Below are 17,326 nucleotides of genomic sequence, written 5' to 3' on the forward strand. Positions count from 1 at the left end.
TAATTATTTTGCACTATGGTCTATTTATTGCCTTACCTCCATAACTTGCTACATTTGCCCACACTGTATATATATTTTCTGTTGTATTTTTGACTTTATGTTATGTTTACCCCATATCTAACTCTGTGTTGTTGTTTTTATCGCACTGCTTTGCTTTATCTTGGCCAGGTTGCAGTTGTAAATGAGAACTTGTTCTCAACTGGCTTACCTGGTTAAATAAAGGTGAAAAAAACAACAACCTGTAAACCCCATAACAACTTTTCACATCCTATCACATCACACACAGTTAGAGCTGTTGTTAGGGAGCTATAACAGGGCTCAAAGACCAGCTGGGGCTACATACAGTGGGGAAAAAAGTATTTAGTCAGCCACCAATTGTGCAAGTTCTCCCACTTAAAAAGATGAGAGAGGCCTGTAATTTTCATCATAGGTACACGTCAACTATGACAGACAAAATTAGAAGAAGAAAAAATCCAGAAAATCACATTGCAGGATTTTTTATGATTTTTTTTGCAATTTATGGTGGAAAATAAGTATTTGGTCAATAACAAAAGTTTCTCAATACTTTTTTATATACCCATTGTTGCCAATGACACAGGTCAAACGTTTTCTGTAAGTCTTCACAAGGTTTTCACACACTGTTGCTGGTATTTTGGCCCATTCCTCCATGCAGATCTCCTCTAGAGCAGTGATGTTTTGGGGCTGTCGCTGGGCAACACAGACTTTCAACTCCCTCCAAAGATTTTCTATGGGGTTGAGATCTGGAGACTGGCTAGGCCACTCCAGGACCTTGAAATGCTTCTAATGAAGCCACTCCTTCGTTGCCCGGGCAGTGTGTTTGGGATCATTGTCATGCTGAAAGACCCAACCACGTTTCATCTTCAATGCCCTTGCTGATGGAAGGAGGTTTTCACTCAAAATCTCACGATACATGGCCCCATTCATTCTTTCCTTTACACTGACCAGTCGTCCTGGTCCCTTTGCAGAAAAACTGCCCCAAAGCATGATGTTTCCACCCCCATGCTTCACAGTAGGTATGGTGTTCTTTGGATGCAACTCAGCATTCTTTGTCCTCCAAACACGACGAGTTGAGTTTTTACCAAAAAGTTCTATTTTGGTTTCATCTGACCATATGACATTCTCCCAATCCTCTTCTGGATCATCCAAATGCACTCTAGCAAACTTCAGACGGGCCTGGACATGTACTGGCTTAAGCAGGGGGACACGTCTGGCACTGCAGGATTTGAGTCCCTGGCGGCGTAGTGTGTTACTGATGGTAGGCTTTGTTACTTTGGTCCCAGCTCTCTGCAGGTCAAACAGGTGCCATTAATACAGGCAACAAGTGGAGGACAGAGGAGCCTCTTAAAGAAGAAGTTACAGGTCTGTGAGAGCCAGAAATCTTGCTTGTTTGTAGGTGACCAAATACCTATTTTCCACCATAATTTGCAAATAAATTCATAAAAAATCCTACAATGTGATTTTCTGGATTTTTTTCTCTCAATTTGTCTGTCATAGTTGACGTGTACCTATGATGAAAATTACAGGCCTCTCTCATCTTTTTAAGTGGGAGAACTTGCACAATTGGTGGCTGACTAAATACTTTTCCCCCCCACTGTATGTACTGCTTGCATTACATATGCACTGTGTCGGGTGGATGCACCCAGAGTAGGTGTTGGTGAGGTCCTCCCTGGAAACTCCAAGTCTTTTGAGCCATCAGAGGAAAAATGTTCGGAGTTGGTTGGCCATAGCTTGCCAGCAGCCATGCCATCCTGCCCGCACCCCACTCCTGGGTTGCCTCTGAAGCTAAGCAGGGTTGGTCCTTGGGTGGGAGACCTGGGGCCCGTATTCCCTACTCAGTAAGGGTCATTATGGGTTAAGGTCTTTTGGCGAAGGTGATTTTGCATTTGGATGGGTTTAGTGATATTTTGCTGGATTGGACCCATGTATCCCAGGCTATTCAGGGTTGTCTGGTGTGTAGTTATGTCTCAGCAGGAATGAAGCAGGTTAAGGCCATCATGCACAGCTGTTGTTCATGTCACAGGCAGCGATGTCAATTATGGCCATGATGGGGGAACAACAGTAGGCCTATATGATGGGAAAGCAGTATCTGATAGAGAACAGTATATTGTAGCGATCCTCACCATGTCAAATAAAATACAATACAATTGGTCACATACACATATTTAGCAGATGTGAGCCATGTTACAATTTCCACCAAGTGTGTTAACCCTATTGGCGCGGTGCTTAGGGTGTTTGCCTTTGCGTACGCTACATTTGGACTGAGTTTTCTCTTTGCGTTCGCTACATTGAAGTCAGAAGTGGGATTACATTTTACATTGACATTTTAGTCATTTAGCAGACGCGACGTACAGTTAGTGAGTGCATACATTTTTCATACGGGATGGCGGCCGTGGGGCCATCGTAACACACAGTCTGGGATGTGAGGGGGCTGAGTTTAGTCGAAGCAAGGGGACGTGGCTTCCCGTTCGGAGAGGGCAGTGTAGCAATCCTCGCTATATGAGCCACATTACAATTCGCACCAAGTGGGTTAAACCTATTGGCGCGATGCGGAGACCAGGGTATTCACGCCGGAGACCAGGGTGCGCTTCCCGCTCGCTACAATATAATGGGGAAACAATATCTGATGGGGGAGCATAATTTTTTTCTTGCAACTTGTTGGAAACTGTACCCGGGACCCCAGTTTGGGAACCCCTGTCTTTGCCTGTACTGTGGCATACCTGTATTAGCCATCATTGATAGTGGAAGGCTACCACTGTACAGGACCCCAACGACCGGAAATCAATTTCTCGGCACCGGAAGTGTAGAGCGGAGCAGACCCACAAGAGGGAAAAAGAAAAAAAATAGAGGAAAAAAAATCTGCGAATCTGAGGATTCGGGTGGATTTGGACTGAGTTTCCGAACTGTCCCGACCCGCGGGAGCCCGGGGGTTGAGAAGGAATCGCCAACACCGGTAATTAACATCGAGTTATTACTCAATCGTTAATTATTTGTGTGTTACAGAGCAACTCATACGAGCTGCTGCTATCCTCTATCTGGACAGCCGGAAGTCTGCATGAAGCTGCGTCTCGCACAGGGGCATTGGCTTCGACGTTTTTTTCTCTGTTTTTTTTATTCGCGAGTTCTTTTTTTATTTTTTTTATTTTCTCAGTGTGACGAACAGTGAGAGGGGTGGAGGCATTGTTGTTTTCAAGCGGAAGTTTATTTGTTTATTGTCGACTTAAAAAATAGGCCGCATAGTTGCAAGCTAGCTAACAAAAGCAGAAATTAATTGAGGCAAGTTAGCTAGCTAACCTCAAAGAGTTAGCTAGCTTCTACGTTAGCTAACTAGCTCAGATTTCACTCATCTGTTGTTGTTAGATAATTAACTAGCTAGCTAACATCAATATCAGTCTATTAAGCTTGCCACCAGCCATTTAGTTAAAAGAAAGGGTAGGCGAGTGTTTTCTTGTAGGTGGTGGCGGCGGCGGCGGCGGCAGCTATCCCTTTGGCTGGCAAGCTGTCTTGTGTGTGTGTGTGTGCCCTGGCCTGGGATAGGAAATACTATAACTTGACAGAACTCAATGTTCCACATCAAAATGGATAGCAGACACCTCTATGTTGCTGGTGGAGTTACAAAGCTACAATAAATAACTTCCCATGTTATACACCTACTAGCTGGATGGTTTTCAATGACAGACGACATTGTTCCTTGCTATTTATAGTGCCCACTCCAGCCATGTAGCTCGGTGAGAGAAGCTAGCTAGTAGTTTCCAGGGCATATTTAAATATTTCTGTTAAATATTCTATTATGTATGCAATACAATGTATCCATACTTGTTTTGTTTGTTATGATCACATCTGTAGACTGTGCTAGAAGTTATAAGTAGCCATTGATTAAACATACTTTCTGTACACCCCCTCTACTGCACTCTGCATGCATTTATTTGTATGTGAACTGTAAAATGCCATTTACAATTCTGACCAACAGCAACACTCTCTGTCCGGGGGCCATGGAGACTTGCATATGATATGGATCACACTTTTCTATCTTAGTTAAATATATTGGCAGTGGGCAAAATGCATGCCAGTGAAGAAAACACAGTGTTAGCTCGACTTTTGTATCTTTCAACATAGCCTATTCCCTTGAACAAAACTCTTTATTTTACTCAACTTCTTAGATATGCTTAGCATTTGCAAGAGACCAATAACTTTGGCCAGACATGAGTTGAGATGGGCATGGTCTCATTTCAACTGACGATGACGAACGAGCACGTGTTTATAAGTTATGTTGCTTTTCAATTACAGAAATAATGGAAGATTCCCATTTCAACTCATCATACTTTTGGTCTCCCGTTCCCACAGTACAAGGACAGGTAGAAACCTTATTACTGGACCTTATCTTGAAATGTACATGGTGGTGTCACAAATAAAGACAATACATTTCAGTTAGCACTAATAAATAATGAGCTTACACCTTAGGTGAGGATGGCAAAACATCAAATTCATTGTAATTCATGTGTAAGTAACAAAACAACAAGCCTCCCCAAATGATCACTTCTGCCCCTCCTCTCTTCCACTTCCCTTATCAACCTCTACCACCTCTACTCATTTCCTTTGGCATCTCACCCATTCTCTCTATTACCTGTCTTTCTCTTTTCCACCCCTCTTTTCCTATCCACCTTTCCCCTCCACTATAGATTGAAAATGCCATGTTCCTGAACAAGATGAAGGAGCAGTTGGGTCCGGACAATAAGTGTTCTCCGTCGTTCCCTCACTCCTCCTCGCACTATCCCACCGCCGTGCTCACCATGGACGCGGGAGGCCGGGTGGTGCCCAAACAGGAAGGTGGAGGCGGTGGCGTCCAATTGAACTCCGTAGGCGGGCACCTGCACCAGCCGCACACCTCACAGAATATCACGGTGGTGCCCATCCAGTCCACCGGCATCATGACGGCAGGTGAGTAGACAAGACAAGACACACTGCCAGTGTCAGTTTGTCTGGCTATCCTCTGTGGTTGTTCTATGTGTATCTCCTCCCTGTTACTGTCTGGCTTAATCATGTTATAGGGATGTCTCGCAAACATTCTCAGTATTTCATTGTGTGTGTAGTGTGTAATGTGTACCTCGGCTCTCTTGGAGGGGTGTGGTGCAGTCAGGTCACCGTCTCTCTCTCCCTCTCAGCGGGGCTAGTGATAACCACTCCCCAAGGCACCCTGGTCTCTCAACCCACCTCCACACAATCTTTTGTGTCCGGACCCCCTGCCACCACCATGATAGTGTCCGCACTGCACCCCACAAACACAGGTAAAACCTCCACCCCATTCCCCGTTCCCCTCTCCCCCCCCGCACTGTGATAGGTTGTGTGCCTGAGCGGCTTGCAAATCTGTCCTGGCTTATTAACAACCATAGCAGACACACTGGCACACACTTACATACACACATACTGTACATTCATTGGAGCATTAAAAAAATATATTTAATCCCATGGTTGATATGGGCTGACCCTGCAAGGGTACCACCTTCTACAGTCTTTTTTTTTTATCACAAACTTCCATCCTCAACACTCACAGACATGCATTATGCACTCACACACACAGTAAAACACGCATTGCTGCTTGAGCTAACCCCTGCAACGCGCTGCCAGCAGCCAACCACTAACCCTTGACCTGATCCAACCCCCCCACCCTCTGCGGTGAGAGAGAGAGGGAGCGAGCCAGGTAGTGAGCTCCGTGTGTTGAGTGTGTTCTCCTCTTCTCTCGGTTTCTGTCAGAGAGCAGCCAGCACGCCTCTCTCTACTTCTACAGCCACAGTGAGTACTCAGCTCCATCTCCCCTCCACCCTGCCCCACCTAGCCCAATACTTCCTCCCCATATGCCATCATCCATCCCTACTGCTTAGCAGCAAAGCCCTGCAGTCCTGTGGTTTTGTTGTGTTGACTTGCACTCTGAATTGGTATTTGGTATTTTATTAGGATCCCCAATAGCTGTTGCAAAAGCAGCAGCTACTCTTCCTGAGGTCCACACAAAACATGAAACATGACATAATATAGAACATTAATCGACAAGAACAGCTCAAGGACAGAACTACATATATATATACAGTTGAAGTCGGATGTTTACATACACCTTAGCCAAATACATTTAAACTCAGTTTTTCACAATTCCTGACATTTAATCCTACTAAAAATTCCCTGTCTTAGGTCAGTTAGGATCACCACTTTATTTTAAGAATGTGAAATGTCAGAATAATAGTAAAGAGAATTACTTATTTCAGCTTTTATTTCTTTCATCACATTCCCAGTGGGTCAGAAGTTTACATACACTCAATTAGTATTTGGTAGCATTGCCTTTAAATTGTTTAACTTGGGTCAAACATTTCGGGTAGCCTTCCACAAGCTTCCCACAATAAATTGAACCAAAAGGTACGATCTTTGTCCCCATGTGCAGTTGCAAACCATAGTCTGGCTTTTTTTATGGCGGTTTTGGAGCAGTGGCTTCTTCCTTGCTGAGCGGCCTTTCAGGTTATGTCGATATAGGACTCGTTTTACTGTGGATATAGATACATTTGTACCGGTTTCCTCCAGCATCTTCACAAGGTCCTTTGCTGTTGTTCTGGGATTGATTTGCACTTTTTGCACCAAAGTACGTTCATCTCTAAGAGATAGAAGGCGTCTCTTCCTGAGCGGTATGACGGCTGCGTGGTCCCATGGTGTTTATACTTGCGTACTATTGTTTGTACAGATGAACGTGGTACCTTCAGGCGTATGGAAATTGCTCCCAAGGATGGACCAGACTTGTGGAGGTCTACAATTCTTTTTCTGAGGTCTTGGCTGATTTCTTTTGATTTTCCCATGATGTCAAGCAAAGAGGCACTGAGTTTGAAGGTAGGCCATGAAATACATCCACAGGTACACCTCCAATTGACTCAAATGATGTCAATTAGCCTATCAGAAGCTTCTAAAGCCATTACATCATTTTCTGGAATTTTCCAAGCTGTTTAAAGGCACAGTCAACTTAGTGTATGTAAACTTCTGACCCACTGGAATTGTGATACAGTGAATTATAAGTGAAATAATCTGTCTGTAAACAATTGTTGGAAAAATTACTTGTGTCATGCACAAAGTAGATGTCCTAACCGACTTGCCAAAACTATAGTTTGTTAACAAGACATTTGAGTGGTTGAAAAATGAGTTTTAGTGACTCCAACCTAAGTGTATGTAAACTTCCGACTTCAACTGTATATACAGTGGGGAGAACAAGTATTTGATACACTGCCGATTTTGCAGGTTTTCCTACTTACAAAGCATGTAGAGATCTGTAATTTTTATCATAGGTACACTTCAACTGTGAGAGACGGAATCTATACATCAGAAAACCAGAACTTAATATTTGGTACAGAAATCTTTGTTTGCAATTACAGAGATCATATGTTTCCTGTAGTTCTTGACCAGGTTTGCACACACTGCAGCAGGGATTTTGGCCCACTTCTCCATACAGACCTTCTCCAGATCCTTCAGGTTTCGGGGCTGTCGCTGGGCAATACGGACTTTCAGCTCCCTCCAAAGATTTTCTATTGAATTCAGGTCTGGAGACTGGCTAGGCCACTCCAGGACCTTGAGATGCTTCTTATGGAGCCACTCCTTAGTTGCCCTGGCTGTGTGTTTCGGGTCGTTGTCATGCTGGAAGACCCAGCCACGACCCATCTTCAATGCTCTTACTGAGGGAAGGAGGTTGTTTGCCAAGATCTCGCGATACATGGCCCCATCCATCCTCCCCTCAATATGGTGCAGTCGTCCTGTCCCCTTTGCAGAAAAGCATCCCCAAAGAATGATGTTTCCACCTCCATGCTTCACGGTTGGGATGGTGTTCTTGGGGTTGTACTCATCCTTCTTCTTCCTCCAAACACGGCGAGTGGAGTTTAGACCAAAAAGCTTTATTTTTGTCTCATCAGACCACATGACCTTCTCCCATTCCTCCTCTGGATCATCCAGATGGTCATTGGCAAACTTCAGACGGGCCTGGACATGCGCTGGCTTGAGCAGGGGGACCTTGCGTGCGCTGCAGGATTTTAATCCATGACGGCGTAGTATGGTACTAATGGTTTTCTTTGAGACTGTGGTCCCAGCTCTCTTCAGGTCATTGACCAGGTCCTGCTGTGTAGTTCTGGGCTGATCCCTCACCTTCCTCATGATCATTGATGCCCCACGAGGTGAGATCTTGCATGGAGCCCCAGACCAAGGGTGATTGACCGTCATCTTGAACTTCTTCCATTTTCTAATAATTGCGCCAACAGTTGTTGCCTTCTCACCAAGCTGCTTGCCTATTGTCCTGTAGCCCATCCCAGCCTTGTGCAGGTCTACAATTTTATCCCTGATGTCCTTACACAGCTCTCTGGTCTTGGCCATTGTGGAGAGGTTGGAGTCTGTTTGATTGAGTGTGTGGACAGGTGTCTTTTATATAGGTAACGAGTTCAAACAGGTGCAGTTAATACAGGTAATGAGTGGAGAACAGGAGGGCTTCTTAAAGAAAAACTAACAGGTCTGTGAGAGACGGAATTCTTACTGGTTGGAAGGTGATCAAATACTTATGTCATGCAATAAAATGCAAATTAATTACTTAAAAATCATACAATGTGATTTTCTGGATTTTTGTTTTAGATTCCGTCTCTCACAGTTGAAGTGTACCTATGATAAAAATTACAGACCTCTACATGCTTTGTAAGTAGGAAAACCTGCAAAATCGGCAGCGTATCAAATACTTGTTCTCCCCACTGTATATATATATATACACTACCGTTCAAAAGTTTGGGGTCACTTAGAAATGTCCTTGTTTTCAAAAGAAAAGCAATTTTTTTGTCCATTAAAATAACATCAAATTGATCAGAAATACAGTGTAGACATTGTTAATGTTGTAAATGGCTATTGTAGCTGGAAACGGCTGATTTTTTTATGGAATATCTACATAGGCGTACAGAGGCCCATTATCAGCAACCATCAGTCCTGTGTTCCAATGGCACGTTGTGTTTGCTAATCCAAGTTTATCATTTTAAAAGGCTAATTGATCATTAGAAAACACTTTTGCAATTATGTTAGCACAGCTGAAAACTGTTGTGCTGATTAAAGAAGCAAAAAAACTGGCCTTCTTGAGACTAGTTGAGTATCTGGAGCATCAAATCAAATCAAATCAAATTTTATTGGTCACATGCGCCGAATACAACAGGTGCAGACATTACAGTGAAATGCTTACTTACAGCCCTTAACCAACAGTGCATTTATTTTAAACAAAAAAAGTAAGAATAAAACAACAACAAAAAAGTAAAATAAAGTGACATAAAGTGACAGTAGGGAGGCTATATATACAGTAAAATAAAGTGACAGTAGGGAGGCTATATATACAGGGGGGTACCGTTGCATAGTCAATGTGCGGGGGCACCGGCTAGTTGAGGTAATATGTGGGTTCGATTACAGGCTCAAAATGTCCAGAAACAAATAACTTTCTTCTGAAACTCGTCAGTCTATTCTTGTTCTGAGAAATGAAGGCTATTCCATGCGAGAAATTGCCAAGAAACTGAAGATCTCGTACAACGCTGTGTACTACTCCCTTCACAGAACAGCGCAAACTGGCTCTAACCAGAATAGAAAGAGGAGTTAAATAGTACCCGCAAAACACCAGTCTCAACGTCAACAGTGAAGAGGCGACTCCGGGATGCTGACCTTCTAGGCAGAGTTGCAAAGAAAAAGCCATATCTCAGACTGGTCAATAAAAATAAAAGATTAAGATGGGCAAAAGAACACAGACGCTGGACAGAGGAAGATTGGAAAAAAGTGTTATGGACAGACGAATCGAAGTTTGAGGTGTTCGGATCACAAAAAAGAACATTTGTGAGAATAAATGTGCGGCCCACCATGTAAAAAAAAAAAAAAGGTGATGTAATCAACGGCCAATGTTTACTTTCTTGGTGCTATGACAGTCTATAACAAATCAGTCCGACAGTACTTTTGACAGTATTTCAATCTGAAGGAAGTATGGTTTGAAGTAACTGAAATGCATCAGAAAGGTATTGGGAAGTTCAGAAGATCATCAGGCAATAATTTTGTATGATTTTCTGTGTAGAAAAGAACATAATCATTGATGAAGTTGATGAAGTCTGATTTAGTGCCTGGTCTTGTCCACTCTATTTGAATGAGTCCTGCGCGGCTTGTGGGCATTGTATAGGGAAACAGAAGACACTTACGTTTTCCTGAGTCTTATGTTTCAGTGATGGGGTCATAATATGTTGTAGCTTAAACCGTTTTTAAAGATAACGCCACAATTGTAGGAAGAAAACAGAAACCGCTCTGTTTATTACGTCCGCGTCTAGCGGCTACCGGAGGTTACGGTTCTATGAACCGAGCGTACATCTTTTATTTCCGAGTTTCTTTCGCCACGCCATTTTCAAATCAGGCGTCCCCACATGGGGTCACGACCCCCTAGTTTGGGAAACGCTACTGTAAGGCCTGTTATAAGCTGCAAATAACATTTATTCAAACGTGCAGGATGCTTGGATGTAATGTTTTACTGGACTTAAGCTCACACTATACATTGCACAACATATTATGAAGATGATCAGATCTGGGACCTGTTGATGGTCCAGTAGAGTTGTCTAAGTAAGGCCAAGACTCCAAAAACCCAATCTGAAAGTCTAAGTATATGATCTGATGCACCCCCACTAATGGTCCAAGGAAGTTATCTAGAGGACCAATGGAGTGATCTGGAGTACGCCGCCATGTTCTCTGGTGGTGCAATTCCATCCATGAATGTGATCATCCAAAGGTTGATGAAAATCACTGTCTTGGATTAATGTCCAAAACATATCAACTACAGTATCTGCCCCATTCAAAAAGCAAAATCAATTTAGTTTAGTTTTGTATCTGTGCACGCTGTCCAAATAGGCAGTTGAGTGTAACCGATTATTTTTGCAGCGATGAAGTCTGTCAGGTGTTCCAATATATGGGTGAAGAGATGAAAATGCCTCAGTGTAATGGGGTGATATACCACTCACACGTTGTTGCTTTCACCATTGCATACCAGGAGACACCGCTTTGGATGATACTCACCAAGCAGAGGCCCATGGGATATGTTGTGTGGTTTTTGGTCTGTTTTAATCAGAGCTATATTCTTCTCCCCCGTTCTCTCCCCTTCCCTTCATCCCTCCTTTCCCCATCCTGTTTTTTTGTCCCTGTTTCAGACAAGAAAGAGGATTTGATCATCCCTCCTGTTGTCATGCCAACGCCCGGGAAGCGGGGCAGGAAGAAGAAGTCGATGATGCCGAGGGCGGGCGCCACCCTCCCCCCAGGAAGTGATGCGTTGATTCTGGCACACCTGGCTGCTGGGGGGCAGGTGATTGAGATTTGAAGTGATGTCACATAATAACTAAGCCGCTACAGATGTTATGTTGAGTATTATGTTGTGTTTAATCCAATCCATAATGATAAAATACGTTAAGGCTACATATTGTTGTGTCATTATTTCAGGAATAGTGAAGCAAAGTGTTGTTTATTAAATAAATCATTGTTTCGTTTTTGTGTATAGCACCACACTGCCGACCATTATGACTTATCAAATGATGAGGATGAGCATGGGAACAAAGATGGGACCAAATCATACAGGTATATTAGAGGCTTTGTGCTTACATACTTTTTACTCCTTAACTTTCACTATTTGTTACCCAAGTTGACCCTGTCATTTATTCCCCATTCAAAGTATCTCCATGTCTATACAGTTCTCAGTTTCTCTTGTTTTCTCTCCATTTCCACCACTTGCCATTCTCTCTTACCCCTCTTCCAGGTGCCGGATGTGTGCGGTGACGTTCTTCAGCAAGTCGGACATGCAGATCCACGCCAAGTCTCACACAGAGGCCAAGCCACACAAGTGCCCCCACTGCTCCAAATCGTTCGCCAACTCCAGTTACCTGTCCCAGCACATCCGCATCCACAGTGGGTCCAAGCCCTACACCTGCTCCTACTGCCAGAAAACATTCAGGCAACTCAGTCACTTACAGCAGCACACACGGTACTGCTGCCTCCCTGGCGTGTATGTGTGTGAGTGTGTGTGGTGGTTGATTTCAGGGAATAGGTGTTTGACTGCAGAATATAGATTGTCACACAAGAATGAAGGGTTGGTAGGAAAGACAATCACTATCACTACAAATTCAGGGATTGATACCAATGTACTTCTCATCATTTGGCTTTGAATTTGACCATTACATTATGAGTAACTACTCTGCATTAGAAACATGGGGTTTTATTTTGGCAATGCAAATAATACAGTATTACTCCCAATAATACTTTTACAAAAATGTCTTATTGTACTTCATCTATGACAGCAGGTTTAGAATAAACAAGCCCGATATTTCTATTTCTGGTGAGGTGTGACAAAGCAGCACCACCCTTTTTTCACTGTCGAAATGTCACAGCTTTTATAAGGAGCATGTGTGCTGTTTGAAATGTTTTTTCTTGCCAAATTGCTTTTTGCCAACTTTGATGAAATCGTTCAGTTATGTCCTTGTATCTGTTGATTGCTTTGCCTGTACCCTCTTAATTTTGTGGTGTCCATCTTTTCTTCCTATCGCATCCTTATCCCTCATTTTACTTTTCTGACTGTCTGCTTTCCTGCTCTCTGTTCCACATGTTCACTTACATGCAAACAGACAAGCAGGAACATACGGAAGACAGGGATACAGTATATAACCATTACCAGAGACGTAGACGAAGAATTTTACGACACAACATTCAGTGCTAGGTTAAAAACAAATTGTGTAGAGGAGGTCAAAAACCACAGTACGGGCTTCAAGTGTAATACAGATTGAGTGCCTTGGTTGTATTTACATTTTAAGTTTATCTGCGTTGTTTGCTATCTTGGAGGCTGTTTTTATGTGTGGTTTGCAGATTTCTTTGGGAAAGAAAGTTTCTTATGTTATTGGCAAACAACCTGAGAAAGTAGTTTTTATGTGTTTGGTAAACTAGACATAATAGAGGTCCAAGAATCGATCCCTGTGGAACACCACATTTAATCTGAAGAGGGGGTTAACTTCTTTGAAAGTGACAGATTGCATTCTTCCTTTTAGATAGCTGGAGAAACACAGCAAAGACGAATAAGTCACGTCCATCCTTGGGGAAAGGATGTAATTTTACTATCCCTGAAACAGCATCATAATGTAAAAAAAATTATGTCAGACAAATAATATGGCTCTATCTACATTTACCTATCAAAGACTACATCTTTCCATATTGATTTCTTCCTTTTCTTTCGCTGCCTTTCCCTGACACTATCAGTTCTATCTGTGCACCATCTCTTCAACCAGTCTTTGGTTTCTTGAATGTTTATGAGGAATTCAATAAAATACTTTTCCCTTCCTCCCACCCTCACCGTTCTGGTAGAATGAAGTGCTCCCTTTGCCTTCTCTATTACATTTCCTCCCTCACATGCCCCTCACAATTCTTTGCCTTTGGTTTCAAGAGAAAGACGAGCGCTTGCCTTCACTCAAATTCCTTAGCAGTAGGCCTCTGTAGGATTACCACACAATATCGGTAGCACACCATAGGTGGAGACAGAGAGAGAGAGAGAGAGAGAGAAAGGAAAGGGGGACTGTGCCTGCTGTTTGTTTTCGTACTGTGTTTCGCAACTCCGACACAGCAACAACAAAAAGTGCACACTGTCAATCAAACTGCGCTAAACTTGATTTGGGGTGATTTGATTATATGATTTGATCTCCGGATCATTCGTCGCTGATTTTATATATTATAAATCTCTCTTTTTTTCTCTCTCTATCTCCCCATCCCCTTGTTAGAAACCACACTGAGGGCAAACCGCACAAGTGTCCCCACTGCTCCAAATCGTTCTCCAACTCCAGCTACCTGGCCCAGCACATCCGCATCCACAGTGGGTCCAAGCCCTACACCTGCTCCTTCTGCCAGAAAACATTCAGGCAGCTCAGTCACTTACAGCAGCACCACAGGTAAACATTACTAAACAGGGACAGTGGGCAGTCATGTCATCACACTCCCTCTCTAGTTCCATCTACTCCTCTTTTTCTGCTTTCCTCTCACTTTCCTTCTCCCTCGTTGTCTCTCATCCTCTTATCTTCTTGCTCAATTTCAAAACAACCCTAATCCCCAAATACTTATTTAATAAAGCGTTTAGCATATATTGATGTAATTAGAAGTCTCATTCAAGTTTGGCTACATTTTCTGGCTCCTCCCTCATGTCAGCATTGGTTTGGACCTGAGGCTGTAGCCAATATGCATATCCCCTACACTTTGACATCTGAAAGGACTGGTTGGATTTACCAGTAAGCAATATGGTGGAAACTATCTGAGGGGCCGTCAAGAAAGACCATTGGATAGTGTGGTTCATTTAGGATTGGATATCTCTCTTTCCGTCTTTCCTGTCCGTTGCTTGGAGTGAGTGACGCTGTAATGAAAGTAGTCAGGCTACTGGGGTTTTCTGGGAGCTGTAGTTCATTACAGACTGTGTTTCACTTCCATAGGATTCACACTGGGGACCGACCTTACAAGTGTATCCATCCTGGCTGCGAGAAAGCATTCACTCAGCTGTCCAACTTACAGGTAGGCAGGCCTTCTACATCCAATTCACAAGTCCAATAGATCTCAAATTTGGACAATAATCATCTCAATTTCAATATATTTGGTTGTAAGTTTCTCATAGCAAAACTTCACTTAGCTCTAAATTCATTACGTACAGTTAATGATATGACATGATAACGTTATAGTCACAATAATCATAATGTATTAACTCTTTCATTGCTTCCCCCAGTCTCACCGCCGGCAGCACAACAAAGACAAGCCGTATAAGTGCCACAACTGTAACCGCGGTTATACAGACGCGGCCAGTCTGGAGGTGCACATGTCCACTCACACGGTCAAACATGCCAAGCTTTACTCCTGTGGCCTGTGCAACCGCGCCTACACCTCGGTACGCCTGTCAATCACCCTAAAACTCCTCCTCTACCTCCTCCTCAACTACATAAAGTCCCACCCCTTTTAAAAGAGTTCCACACGCTTTTACTTTCTAGATTCAAGGCCTCCCCACTTGTGAGGGGCCTGTTGTATGAAAGTGGTGTTCAGCAATGTCATATTGTAGGGGAGGGGCTAGAGCATTGTGAGGGTGGAGACTAATTCATTGTATGTACTTCTTTCAGTAACTGCAGTATTAGATTACTTGAAGGACTACTTCAGGTTGTTGTAAGTTGGTTGGTAGTGACAAAAGTTAAACAACCAGTAGAACAGTAGATTAACAAGTACACGCAGTAGTTTGGCTTGATGGTGACCTATAGGGTTGTATAGGACTGTACAGGTAGGCTTTGGCTATGTAGTTAAAAACAGTTATCCCCCCTCTACTGTAGTTTATATACGCTAGGCCTATATTATTTCCAGTAATTTGCATAGACTACATATTACTGAGTTTGTATGTAGGTGCTGCCAAGCCCTTGCATTTTGTTCCCAAGACCCACTGCATGGTAAGTGTTCACTGCACTGTCCACCTCACTCACCCTCTTTCTCTCCTCTCCTCTCCTCTCCTCCAGGAGACCTACCTGATGAAACACATGCGGAAACACAACCCGGACTCCCTCACGGTGGCGGTCGCCGCCCAGCAGGCCCAGGGCCACACCCCTGGAGGAGGGGGCAGGGGGAGGGGCCGTGGTAGAGGAGGAGGCGGGGCAAATGCAGTGGGTGGTCCTGTAGGGGCAGGCCAGAACCCGGGTCAGAACCAGCCCCAGAACCCCAACAACCCCCAGCAGGGCAGCTACCCGCAGATAGAAGGCGTGCCATGCCCCTTCGACATGCACCAGTACAAGACAGTGTCGGCCGGCGAGATCCAGTACAAGCCAGTCAGCGTGGCTGATCTGTCGGCCCATAAGGACCTCTGCTTGACCGTGTCCACCTCAGCCATCCAGGTGGAGCACATGAACTCATAGAGCGGGAGGATGGACAGAGGGGAGGAGAGGAGGTTGGACAGAGCAGAAGATGGACAGAATGGAGAGGGAAGAAGTGGAGGCTGGTGTCACTTTAAATGGGAGGATGGGCTCCTTGTAATGGCTGGAATGGAACAGTGTCAAACACATTGAATGTTTTTGATTCCAGCTATTTCAATGAGGCCGTCCTCCGATTTCTTCTCCCACCAGCCTCCACTGGGAGGGAGAAAGGACTAAGTAAAAACTACACTGCCTTGGGGTTGGCGAAGGAATGGATGGAAGAATGAGGTTTGGTGATGTAAGACCCAATCAGAGAATAAGGAAAGGAGGGTATGAAGAGGAAACCTGAGATGAAGAGGAAGTATGGGATATGTAGTCCAGTATTGAGTGAAGAGATGATATATGAATGGTTCAAAGAATGCACTTAAAGGAGAAGAGATTAGAAAAGGGGGGGCTGATATATAGAAGGCACTTGATCAATCTTGTATTTTTTCCTCTCAGTTTCTCATCGTTTCATTTATTAGTTGTATGTATATTATCATATGTATGTATTTTTCTACCAACAGTGGAATGTGTTAACGAACGGCGTTTGAAAGTAAAAAGATTGTGCAAGGAAAGTGAGTGAGAAGAAACATCTAGAAACAGAGCAGATTTTGTATTTAAGAATGATAATTTTCTATATTCCCAACTCATTCTTGCAAAGCAAGGGGTGCGGGGGATAAAGGTGGATTGTCTTGAAACAATGAATTGGCTGTCAGGTACTTATAACGAGTTGTTGTTGTTTTTTAAAACCTTTCATACGGAATATTACTACCTTCGTTATTATTATAGTACGCAACTATCAATGTTATCCTCATTATTATCCATTGGAAGATACTGTAATCTATGTAGATATATATAGAAATGAGTTTTCATTCAAAAAAAGGGAATGATGTACTGCCTCTAAAGTAAACTAGAGATCTAAATGCAAATGAAAAAGAAAACAAAATAACTTAAAAAGTAATGAATCGTTGACCCGTCCAATCACAGAGCTCTATTCTGCTCTGTATTTATTGAGCTGGCTCGTGATTGGCCGGTGATCTTATTTATACTCCTTGTACTTCATTGTGTCTTTTGAAATAACAGTTCTCAATATTCGTATTGTTATCGCTCCTAATGCCGTTATTAACTACCCTTATGCTACACTCGCTGTATATGCACAGTACACATTCATATGAACAGACTGTTTCTCCATGTAAGGACAATAAAGTGAGACAGTCGGAGATGACAAGCTTGCTGTCCGATTCTCCTTTTCCTGCATGCAGACATGCTGTGGACAGTCAGTTTGAAGGTATTGTATCAATGTACAGTACATA

At 43.3% G+C, this 17,326-nt stretch overlaps 1 protein-coding gene across 4 annotated transcripts; it reads left to right on the forward strand.

Moving 5' to 3' along the window:
* The first annotated feature begins 2,823 nt into the window (after positions 1 to 2,823).
* Positions 2,824 to 17,239, forward strand: LOC311132711 (zinc finger protein 362-like). 4 transcript variants are annotated; one of them, XM_084165984.1, is made up of 12 exons: positions 2,824 to 2,971; positions 4,306 to 4,373; positions 4,698 to 4,956; positions 5,181 to 5,303; positions 5,770 to 5,808; positions 11,226 to 11,377; positions 11,570 to 11,646; positions 11,825 to 12,049; positions 13,827 to 13,994; positions 14,526 to 14,604; positions 14,813 to 14,971; positions 15,582 to 17,239. In XM_084165984.1, the coding sequence occupies exons 2-12, from the start codon at positions 4,311 to 4,313 to the stop codon at positions 15,972 to 15,974; spliced, it is 1,737 nt and encodes a 578-aa protein (XP_084022110.1). In that variant the 5' UTR covers positions 2,824 to 2,971; positions 4,306 to 4,310; the 3' UTR covers positions 15,975 to 17,239. The 4 variants fall into 4 exon arrangements, with proteins under 4 accessions (XP_084022110.1, XP_084022113.1, XP_084022112.1 ...); XM_084165985.1 differs by lacking the exon at positions 2,824 to 2,971 and adding an exon at positions 3,171 to 3,746; XM_084165987.1 differs by lacking the exon at positions 13,827 to 13,994 and having other exon boundaries at positions 2,840 to 2,971.
* Positions 17,240 to 17,326: the final 87 nt, after the last annotated feature.

The sequence above is a fragment of the Coregonus lavaretus genome, assembly GCF_964263955.1.
Source record: "Coregonus lavaretus genome assembly, chromosome: 7".
Classification (NCBI taxonomy): Eukaryota; Metazoa; Chordata; class Actinopteri; order Salmoniformes; family Salmonidae; genus Coregonus; species Coregonus lavaretus.

Excerpts from the sequence above, each read along its gene's own strand:
- LOC311132711 (XM_084165984.1), top strand. The coding sequence starts at position 4,311 with ATGGAAGATTCCCATTTCAACTCATCATACTTTTGGTCTCCCGTTCCC. Across the intron at positions 11,647-11,824 it reads GATGGGACCAAATCATACAG|GTGCCGGATGTGTGCGGTGA; the intron begins GTATATTAGAGG and ends CCCCTCTTCCAG. Across the intron at positions 13,995-14,525 it reads CACTTACAGCAGCACCACAG|GATTCACACTGGGGACCGAC; the intron begins GTAAACATTACT and ends TCACTTCCATAG.